At 41.3% G+C, this 12,008-nt stretch overlaps 1 protein-coding gene across 8 annotated transcripts in view; it reads right to left on the minus strand.

The window, feature by feature from the left end:
• nfixb (nuclear factor I/Xb) overlaps nucleotides 1-12,008 on the minus strand; it is a 202,025-nt gene that overhangs the window by 169,204 nt on the left and 20,813 nt on the right. For 2 of the 8 annotated variants that reach the window (XM_037791211.1, XM_037791228.1), the window contains exon 3: nucleotides 7,769-7,804. The exons of 4 other annotated variants lie outside the window; for them this stretch is intronic. In XM_037791211.1, the coding sequence (XP_037647139.1) occupies nucleotides 7,769-7,804 (36 nt within the window). Of the gene's footprint in view, nucleotides 1-7,768; nucleotides 7,805-10,995; nucleotides 11,208-12,008 lie in introns of those variants that run through there. 2 more of the 8 variants (XM_037791217.1, XM_037791218.1) reach the window with 2 other exon arrangements.

The raw sequence follows: 12,008 nt of genomic DNA on the forward strand, positions 1-12,008 counted from the left end.
CTGTTACTGTTATACCTATTTCTGTCCCCAAATGTTCTCAGAATCATCTGGTAGTGTACTGTTTATCTGTAAAATGAGAAAGTTTGTGACCCGGCAGCCGTGTTGAGATCAGTTGAGGAAATACCAAGCACCGCCCACCAGCCGGAGAAAACGTCCTCATTTTACAGCTAAACCGTACACTATAAGATGATTCTGAAAACATCTGAGGAGAGAAATTGGCATTAACGTAACAGAATACTGATTCATATTTGATCAGCGCTGCCTAGTTTGACCGTTCGATCGGAGTTTGCGAGTGATTGACAGCTGCCTCGGCTGAATGAACAGCCAATAGGAACGCTCTCTCTCTGAAATGACCTGTGATTGGTCAAAGTCTCCCGTCACGGGCTAGATGTTCAAAAGCCTGAAAACAGAGCCATGAGGAGGAGCAGAAGTCTTGAATTACAATATGCTGAAAGGTTATTATGTAATTTTTTGCCCAATGATACCGAAAATATTCTTCCTACTGACGCTTTAATGCACTAGTCTAGTGCCAATCTGGGAACCAATCGTGCTTCAATATTAATATGCAACTTGGGGGAGAGGGAGTAGGTGTAATCATAAGAATTTTAAACATCATGTTGGATATCTATTTGGGATTCTAAGCGTAGCTGGTAGGATTACTACTAGAACATAGCTAAAAGATATACCTACAGTGGACAACTGGATTGACCTTATTCATGATATCTTCAGGATGGAACAAATGACTTTTTCTATTAGAATGCACAAATTTTTGAAAAGATGAAAGTTGGATTGTGTACATTACACCTGTGTGGCCATCATTTGTTTAAGGTGAATTGCTGTCTTTATCTTATTCTTATTTATTTTGTTCTATCATGACGGCACACCCCAACATTCTGGTTCTATTTCTGAAGTTTGGGCTTCAGGTTTTTATTTAATTTTTTATTTTTATACTAGGCTGTCAACGTTAACGTGATAATAACACGCTAGCGCAGATTCGTGAACGCATTAACGCAACTTGTGATTTTCAGGTTGTAGAGATCATGCTAGCTTGTCACAAAGCAGTCAAAATAACGCTCCATGCTAAATTTTGGCGAGGAAAAACTGGCATGTCCATTTTCAAAGGGGTCCCTTGACCTCTGACCTCCAGATCAGTGAATGTAAATGGGTTCTATGGGTACCCACGAGTCTCCCCTTTACAGACATGCCCACTTTATGATAATCACATGCAGTTTGGGGCAAGTCATAGTCAAGTCAGCACACTGACACACTGACAGCTGTTGTTGCCTGTTGGGCTGCAGTTTGCCATGTTATGATTTGAACATATTGTTTTATGCTAAATGCAGTACCTGTGAGGGTTTCTGGACAAAATCTGTCATTGTTTTGTGTTGGTAATTGATTTAAAATAATAAATATATACAGATGTTTGCATAAAGCAGCATATTTGTCCACTCCCATGTTGATAAGAGTATTAAATACCTGACAAATCTCCCTTTAAGGTACATTTTGAACAGATAAAAAAAAATCGCAGTTAAATATTTTAATAAATTGACAGCCCTATTTCATACCTGTTTTCATTTACTTTATTTGTCTTTATTTGCTTCTGTACTATCTATGTTCATTCAGTATTATTACCTTCTTCTACAACTGTGTTGTACAGAAGACTAGGATGGATAAGGCAGTTAAGATCTAAATGAGAATGACCACATAGTTTGTATGGACCTTGGTATAACTCAATAAAAACTGAATTACATTTTTTTTTTAAATGAACAAGTTTATTAACTTTTTTTATGGAACACCATATCAGGCACAAATTATTATTCAAAGCAGAGTATTTTTTTATAAGTCTGACAATTCTGGAGGGCGTATTTAAATGACTACAACAGACTCGTCAATCCTAAATGATACGCCGCTTTGCAGTTCAAAGGTTTGGCCTTTAAAGCCCACTCCAGTGTAAGCCAAGCGTGACAGAAATATGGCGGCTGAAATGTGACATAACGCTGATACTCTCACAGATATAAGATCTAGTGAAAACAAAGTGAAGCCCAGGAGGAAGAGAAGGAGGAGGAGGAGGAGGAGGAGGAGGAGGAGGAGGAGGAGAAGGGTAAAGAAATACAAGGTGCCACACCCTCTCGCATACAAACACTGTCGATTTCTCTCTCTCTCTCTCTCTCTCTCTCTCTCTCTCTCTCTCCCTCTCTCTCTCTCTCTCTCTCTCTCTCTCTCTCTCTTTCTTTCACACACACAAACACCACTTGATTGCCACCACAAACACCTTACCCTCAATTGCCCTGTCAGATTGGTTGTCACAACGTCCCAAATACCCACATAATGGCTGCACTGTTATTTAGAGTTCGGACTGGAGAATCCGAGGAAAAGAACACGCTGTACTGATGTCTAAAGCTCAGCTATGACAAAGCTCTCAAATATTCCCCACATAAATTTATGTTTTCTGCTCATGGTCCGTTCTGGTAAAGGCCCACTTTGTCTTGGTGGTTTCAAAATTCATACACTCTAAACTCTTAGAAATAACAGTTCCCAAAGGGTTCTTCCTGAAGGGCTGAGGTTCTACCCAGAACCATTTGCTTTTGAAGAACCTTTTTTGAGAAGAAAAAGGCAGTGTCTGAAATCACTCACTCATCCACTACTCCCCCACTCACTATCTAGGGCCTTCTATATAGAGGACTATATATATATATATAAATTTATATATATATATATATATATAGATAAATAGGACTATATAGTGAGCTCATCTGCAAAATGAAAAAAAAACACTTTCAGACACTACTCAAGTAATTTTCTCTGCTCCGTTAATTACGTCATTGCTGTTGCACAATTAAAATGTGCCAGATCAACATCATTATAAATACTGACATACCTGTACATTTCTGTAATAAATACATACTGTAAGCAATTTTGTTGAGTTGCCTCTTATAGGGAAATGCTCTGAGTGAATTTAAGTTCCCCTGGTAAGCAGTGATGCAGCATATACAGTATATGTCTAGGGCTTTTATTGTGAAAGGTAAGAACAAAAGGATTAAAGCCGTATGCCCTGCCATCGACAATGTGGGGGCAATAAGTGTATTTTCCCAAATTAATAAATACAAAGTATTTTGTGGCTGTTTGTGTTGTGATGCTGCTCTGCTCACATTAAACAGATTATTTTCACGCCACAACTCATGAATTTGTCTCAACTGCGCTACTCTCGTCTTCCTCAGTGCAATACATGATATTATATAGTGCCAGGTTAGTGACCATCGGGTTGTACACTACTTTTCATGGTGCATTGTGGGATACATACCACTATATAGGGTAAAATAATTCTCGCTATACATTTAGACTCACTATATAGTAGACTAGTGAGTTCGCCATTTTTTAGTGAGTGATTTCGGATACAGCCAGGGTTTTTCAAGGGTTCTTTGTAAAACTATGGGTTCCATTAAGAACCCTTTTCATCCAAAGAACCCTTTTTGGAAGAAAGAGTTCTTCAAGGATTGTTGAAAGCATGGGTCTTAAAAGATCTCTCCAGCCCCTATACGCCCAATAACTATGATTGTGAACCATAATTGTTGTGGTGTTGTGATGCACCACATCAGCCCAGGCACCTTAGGAGCCTTGTGAGGAACCCTGGGTGGGTTCTAGATGAAACCCATGGAATATAAAAAGGTACCCGGTAGAAGCCCCTGACTGGGTTCTAGACGAAACCTATAGAATATAAAAGGGTACTCGGTAGAAGCCCATGGCTGGGTTCTCGATAAAACCTATGGAATATAAAAAGGTACCCAGTAGAACCCCCTGAGTGGGTTCAAGACGAAACCCTTGGAATATAAAAAGGTACCCGGTAGAACCCCCTGGGTGGGTTCTAGATGAAACCCTTTGAATATAAAAAGGTACCCGGTAGAACCCCCTGGGTGGGTTCTAGATGAAACCCTTGGAATATAAAAAGGTACCCGGTAGAACCCCCTGGGTGGGTTCTAGATGAAACCAATGGAATATAAAAAGTTACCCGGTAGAACCCCCTGGGTGGTTTCTAGATGAAACCCTTGGAATATAAAAAGGTACCCGGTAGAACCCCCTGGGTGGGTTCTAGATGAAACCCTTGGAATATAAAAAGGTACCCGGTAGAACCCCCTGGGTGGGTTCTAGATGAAACCCATGGAATATAAAAAGGTACCCGGTAGAACCCCCTGGGTGGTTTCTAGATGAAACCCTTGGAATATAAAAAGGTACCCGGTAGAACCCCCTGGATGGGTTCTAGATGAAACCCTTGGAATAAAGTCATAAGTGGTTCTGAGTGGAACATTTCACAAATGGTTCTGGGTACAACCCTTTGTGTTGGGTTTAAGGTGGAACCTTTATAAAAGGTTCAACCAGGAACCAAAAAGGGTTCTCCTATGGGGACAAGCCAAAGAACCCTATATGATTCTAGTTAGTATTTTTTATTTCTAAGAGTGTATCTCCCCCTGCCTTTTCCCCTTTCTCTGCTCTCACATTGTACACTAAGTATTTTGTGTTCCTCTGTATATTCTAGCTCAATTATGTAATTTAGCACCCGTGTGTGTGTATTCAGTAGCCATGGCAACAGCACAACATATCGGCGACCACAGAACCGCACTGGGGCCGCGGGCACTGCCAGGGTTGTGCCAAAGATTAATCCATGCCAGAGGTGACATGAGCGAAGGAAAAGTGAGGCGGGTGGAGACAACATGACACACACATGCAAAATCACACACACACACACACACACACACACACACACACACACAGAGACAGACGTGTACACACAGACAGACACACCAGCATTTTACTCTCTCCTCTCACTCCTTCCTTTTAAAACACAAGCGCACACACTGGATATCCTCCCATTCTTCTTGGCTGGATCCTCCCATGGCAATAGCAGTAGGAATCCATTCTCCACGGATGCTGGGACAGCTGTGCTGATATTGAATGAGACACACTTGGTTCTGCCTCTCTCTGCATGCAACTCGAGATAAAAAACTACATGCTACTTAATTCAAATCTATATCGCCGGCTGCCAAAATGCGCCCAGCTCATCCCGTCTTTGTCCTCGCCACCAAAGACAGCTCTGAATTTCTTTGCAAAAAATTGCTGTAAATTCAGTGCTGCTGACGCACGGTGGCCCCCAGTCACCAGCTGACAATTAACACAGAAAATTTATATCACTGACAAAGGCATTAATCACAGAAACCTTCATAAGCCTCTTAGCTATATGCTTCGAATGCAAATAATCCACAACGTGCTAGCAATTTTGAAGCTCTGGGATGTCTTCGCAGGGCTACCTCCTTGTTTTGGGCTGCTGGCGAGGGCCAGGGCAAAAATACACCAAAATGCCACCTGAAATGAGCCAAGCCAGAGTTCAATGTGTAAAATACTTCTTTGAATAATGGCGGTTTTGCGGTGGATTGGCCTGTAACTGGCTGCGTGGTATGAATGAATAAGTAAAAAGGAACACGGTGTCCCAGGCAAGCGTCTGGCATCATGACCTCCTGGTGTCCCGTGATGAGGGGAAAAGATCCGGCGCTGCCTGCGCAGCACAAAACAGCAGAACGGCCAATCGGGGACTCCGATTTCACCTCGTACTCCCTGCCCGTCTTCCCTTCTTACACGTGCGCACACACAACTCAGTTACAAGAGAGCACAATAGATCAGCCCAACCTGTCAATCAAGTGTACTACGAGTTCATTCCTTCTGTCTGGTGTCCAAAAGCAGAGTGCTTTACTGGCTGCCGGGTCACTTTTATCAACACTAACTAAACGTTTTTTTGCTGTTTGGCATCAGTGAGTTACACTGAGGCTGTATATAGAGAATTAAGACGGTTCAACTTTGAACCAAAACCTGCAGTGATAGCATCATTCAGTATCTGAGAAATGCAATACAGGCAATAAGAACAACTCTTAAGTTCCTGCGATGTGATTTTTGTGTTTTGCTTTTAACGCAAAACCACAGCGATCGGCTTGAAAAGGATTTTGTTAAAGAATAAAGGTCTTTGCACATCAAGTCCCTATTTTTAGTACGTGTTTTTTAAATTTGTCATCTGATAAAAAAAGTTACGCACAGAAAGAGTCCGATGCATTTTATTACTCTATTCGTGGCAAAAATTCTCAGCACGAGACAAAACTGAATGAATTATGTGGGTGCGATGGATAGCGCTATAGTCCCAAAGGGGCTAATGAATATATGACATTAGCAAGAAGCTATCGTTAGCTGCCTAGATCACAATCACTGCTGTCTAATCTTTCCTCCATCCTTTGTTTGGTGACCATCCCGGATTCCAAGCTGTTCTGCGACCACCTGCCACCATCTATCATTAAATCCTGCATCTCCGTATTTTTTTATTTCTTTATCATAAAATTCTTTGCACTGGGAGACGAAGTGAGGTTTGCATGGACGGTGGCTCTGAGTGGTCAAACAACCCTTTTTTCCCTTTTGACGGATGGCAAAAACACAGAAAATCAAACCTGTTCAAAAAACTTAAATTAAAGTTTGGGTGTCGGTGTGTAAACGTGACTGACTCAACGTGAGGTCCTATTTATTTTTAAACATTCGACAATTGCGGACAAAAAATACAGACTTGGTGTGCAAAGGCCTTAAAGGTGAGACTCAGAATCACTGGAATAACCCAGCGATAACCGCTCACAGGCCTAATTGGCATGAAAAGGTTTCGGGTGCACCTTTGCCTGTACGCTTATAGTGCACATGCATGTCTATGTGCATGCACATGTGTGTGTCTTTAATTCTGAAAAATCCAACATTTTCTGTTTATTCAGACTGCGGTTCCATCCGATTTTTAATCCTCTGAACAGCTGTTCCAACTCATTCTGCAGGCCTTGGGAAGAGACAGAGGGGGGAGGGGGGGGGGGGGGGTGCATGTGTGTAAAGGACTAGGAGGACAACCTCCTCATCAAATGAAGTGTAAATGTAAAGTTAATGCTTCAAAGTCCCCATATTGATTACACTCATTTAATCAGATTCTCACACAAAACAAACTAGCTCATGCTCTGCTATGTCCAGTGAAAACACACACAGCTCTCTGATAACCACTGATAACGAGCGGCGCTGACGTCACAACATCATACATGGTCTTGGCGCAACACGCAGCGCAATAAGTCATGAGAGAGATGATGATGATGATGATGATGATGATGATGATAATGATGATGGTGACTTCTGACGGACACAGAGACAAACACATGTTGAATAGAGACCGAGAATAGAGTGTCCGATAATTGGCCTACACACATCTAAGCAGACTGGAACATGCAGCTGCATGAGAAAAAACGGGAAGGAAAAAAGAAGCGCACTTTGCGCCGATGCAATAAAAAAATAAATTTCAAAATAAAGGCTGGTATTTTAAAATTAATGCAGAACCTTTTTTTTTTTAGTTACGGTAAATTCAAACAGCATGTAAAATATAACTCAATGTAACTTAATGTAATACATCTATTTCTCTGGATGGGATATTTTACTTTGCAAACACACAACGTGGTCGGAGTCTATTTGCAACAAAAATAAATTGGACTGGTTTAAACCAGAACACACAGAAAATAAAATACAACTTTTCATGGAGTGAGTGTGCAAAATAATAATATATTTTTTTTGCACGAGCCTGTAATAATAACTCCAACTCCACGTCATCAGCGTGAGCGGTCCTGCAGGAATATAGCTCACAAAAAAACATTTGTCAAGATGGAATATATCAAAACACAAACACCTAATGCGGAATAAAGAGGGACTAAAGAGGACTTACCACTAAGGCATTGTTTAGAAGGTGAGTAGGGTAATACTTTAGTGTTGAGAGGGTGTTAAGAGGCGAGGAGAGCAGGGGTCAGCGTCCAGGCGGGCAGAGGTAGGTGGGGGGGGGGGGGGGGGCAGAGGGAAGGAATCAGTTAAAATGTCGAACCAGTGAAAACAGTCTGAGATTAAAACATCACGAGCTGCACAGTACAACTACCGAACACATTGAAAAATGCAATGAAACAAGAAAAAAAAGCTTTTGAAGGCTGCAGATTTATGCTGCGTCATTGTGGCCCGCATGGGCACGCACACTTTGGAGTTAAAGAAAGCAACAAAAACGGAACAAATAAAGTCAAATAAATTGGATATTAAAAAAATTACAAAAGAAAATGATGCCAGAAAATTGTAATATATGCGTTATGGGTTTCGAATGTATTTAAAAAAAATGAATGTGAAATTAAAAAATATGAGACAGTGAAGTGAAAGTGGCTCCCACCTCTCTGCACAAACCTATATGCTACATTCAAAAATGCCTAAATATAGATGCGATTTTTTATCTCTGAATTATAATGAACATGAAAAACACACCAGAAGTCTCAAACACTCTCTCACACACACACACACACACACACACACATTTGCTTCCATAACGCACCGTCCGTCCGTCACATCTCAGCAGCAAGGCTCTTTTTTTAATCAGTTAATAATTCATTCGATTGTTTACAATTGTTGCCATATCCGAGGTCCAAGCTCGAATTTTTAATTATTAACAGCAATTAAATAAACAAAATGTGCCTCTCCGTCTGCAGACGGAGCTGCAAGTGTGTGCGTGTGTGTGTGTGTGTGTGTGTGTGTGTGTGTGTGGACAGAGAGAGAGATGGTGTTTTTGCACGGAGATGGAAGTTGTTTCTTCTCTGCACATAAGGTACAAAATGTTTAAGAAATGACAAGAATATGATATCCCTGCATATGCCAATAACACCCTGCGAGTTGCCATCATGTGCAACATGTGTACTGCATTACACTGTATGAGCTTCTGCTGCCAATTAGTCTGAACTGAGGGAAATTTATGTAGCTGAATAAAAGCTGCTTTTGTTCAGAGATGATCTGCTGTGAAAGACATTTTTTATCAATTACAGATAAAGTCATCATCTCTAAAAAGAAAAGGCCTGTGTGGACAACTCTGAGCTGAGAGCTGTTTTCAATATGAAATCTACAAGTAAGCCATTTTACACACACATATACCCTCTTCTATAAGCATCATTTAATCTGCTTCTATTTTCTGCCTAAGTCACTTTCACCCTCTTGAGTCTTGAGTCAACACACTAAGTAGCCAATAATAGTTCCCTCAATAAAATGAAGAATTAAGGGAAAATAATAGTAAAAGTCTCCTCTCCCTCTCTGGTGTCAGCAACATTATGATCCTGATGTTTCTAAATGGAAAGCAGACAGGACTTGTGCCTGCACGAGAGGAGCCGAGAACTTCCTCTGGTAGCAGTCGTCCCATCAACTCTTTTAATAAAAGCACTGTAAAAACCAGGACTGAATTACACATCAAACAGTGCACTGTCAGACGAAGCCAATGAGGGATAAACAAGTCTGCTTTATAAGAGTTGAGGCTTCCAGCAGCTGTGTGTAACGTGGGCAGGTTGCTGCCACCGGTTGGCTTCATAAAGGAAACCTTCAAAATGTTGAAAAAGAGAGACTTTGTCTGAGGTTTTTTAAATTTAGGATTTTATTTAGACGACTACTGACAAGTGTATAATAGATGTAGATTAATAGTGTGAAAGGGATTGTTAGATTTTTACATTGTGAAATGTAACATAGTTGTACGGCTGTGCTTTGTATAAAGCTGCACCAACGCTGCAAGAAAAAGTTCTGCAAGCAGCGTTCTATTTCTCTGTTCATTCTCTCTTTCTGCTGTGGACGTGGTATTTTTAGGCTGATAGTAATGATAGAAAAATTAAGGGTTTTTTATACTATTTAAGCAGAGCAAATAAAAACAGTTAAAGTGTGAAAAGCAATTCAAATTGGTCAAAATGTAACATATATTTCAGATGCCTCCCACCTGAAGAGACTCATTTCACCACATTGTATCACACTAAAAAATCAAAAAACAGCTACTCAACAATCAGTGGAGGGATTTTATCCTGACACTCATCTGTTCCTACACAACATCAACAGCAACAAAGTAACAAATAGCCTGCTAAATGTAATGTTGGAGAAATCATTTCTAAAAAAACTGGCAGCACTTTTTAAATATGAACAGCTTGGAAAAGTGTTTAAGATGTTAGAGGAAGCGATTTTATTTTGAAAAAAAACGGTGACATTTATTTTGTAAAGTTTGTCCAAATGAACTGTTAACAGCTTCTACACTCACAGCTCATGGGGGGTTAGAAAAAGACTGAAATATAAAATCAATGTAGTTCCTGTTTAACTATGTACGCACGTGTTGCGTTCAAGTGCAACAAACTTGTAAACTAGTGCAGCAAAGATCCAGAAGAAATACTATCAGAAGATGCAGAGTGTCTTCACGGTTTATAATCACACACATACACACGCACGCACGCACGCGCGCGTCACACACAGGCACACGCACACCAGCTCCAATGTGTCGCCTGTCCCGGTCTGAGCTCCACATGAGAGAGAGCAGCCCCTGAAGGCGGCGGTGTGCGCCCTGCCCTCCTCTCTCCTGCCTCTCCTCTCCTCTCCTCTCCTCTCTCCGGGCCAACAAAAAAAACACCCATCGAACACTTGGAAAGAAACTCTTTAGAGCAGAGACATTCAAGTCCACATTCTGTCTGTCCCTCATGCTTTCACCCCCCTCCTCCTCTTCCTCCTCTTCCTCCTCCTGCAGGCTCACCCTCCTTCTTTTTTTTTTTTTTATATGAAATACATTTCGGGAGAAGCGCCATTTTCTCTCCAGAACCCATGTGCGATGGAAAAGTTCCCCGCGGCAGAACCGCGCTCAGGAGACGGGAGAGACGGGAGAGAGCCGGACCGAGCCGGGCCGAGCGGCGCGGAGTGGAGGAGGAAGTTTCACAGCGAGTCGCGGAGCAGAGAGACGCTCCGACACAACACAGAGAAACACACAGAAACACAGAGAAACACATAGAAACACATGGGAGAGAAGAGGCACAGGCTATAATACTATAACACACACCCGGCGTCCCCCCCCCGACCCCACGGTACAAGACACCCAGACAGTGACAGAAGAGCAGAGCCGAGCGGAGCGGTTACCTGTGTGAGGCAGTACGGAGAGTACATGGTAACTCTAGAGAGCAGGACTGGAGAGCGTGTTGAAGTGTGATGATAGCTCGCTGTGGTGCTGCATTGCTAGCGCTCGCCGTCCTGTTAGTCTCACTCCATGCTGCTGCTGCTGCAGCGCTAAACCACCACTAACCCCGCCTAGAAAGTGAAAGCTTGCACAAACTTTCAGGGGAAAAAACTTTGTCTCCCTCCCTCTCTCCTCTCTCCTGTCTCCTCTCTCCTGTCTCCTGTCTCCTCTCTCCTCTCTCCTCTTTTTATCGCTCTCAACGAATCGTCCGAAAAGGCGGCATTTTAATCTACTTCCGCGCACAGATTCATCAAAGTGCTGCTGTTGCTGTTGCTGCTGCTGGCACAACTTTTCACTTTTTCAAATCTTTTTTTTTAATTATTATTAATATTATTATTAATATCCGATGGCTGTCCTGACCCCGCTGCGCGTGAGCCTGTACGGGCGTTTAACCCCGCGCGCCACTGCAGCTGATCTTTGACCTGGTATGATGTGCTTTAGTTGCGTTTAATGACCCGTCCGCTCCATGGTTATGGAATTGGAATTAGTGATCAGAGGGTGGATGAGTTGTGTTAGTTGCACTGCTGTTACATTTGGACTGGAAGGGAAACATGTAAACGCATCATCACAATAGATCAGAGTGGTGGAACGAATACGTATACAATATATATATATATATATGTATATATATGTATATATATATACATATATATACATATATATAAAAATACATATATATATATATATAAATACATATATATATATAAATACATATATATATATAAATACATATATATATATATATATATTGACAGCCTTAATGTGTGTATATATATATATAAATATATATATATCTATATATAGATATATATATACACATTAAGGCTGTCAATCGATTAATCGCACTTTAAACGTCCATATAGGGCTTAACTGCCTTATCCATCCGAGTCTTCTGTACAACACAGTTGTAGAAGAA

Source organism: Sebastes umbrosus, chromosome 14, assembly GCF_015220745.1.
Source record: "Sebastes umbrosus isolate fSebUmb1 chromosome 14, fSebUmb1.pri, whole genome shotgun sequence".
Taxonomy (NCBI): Eukaryota; Metazoa; Chordata; class Actinopteri; order Perciformes; family Sebastidae; genus Sebastes; species Sebastes umbrosus.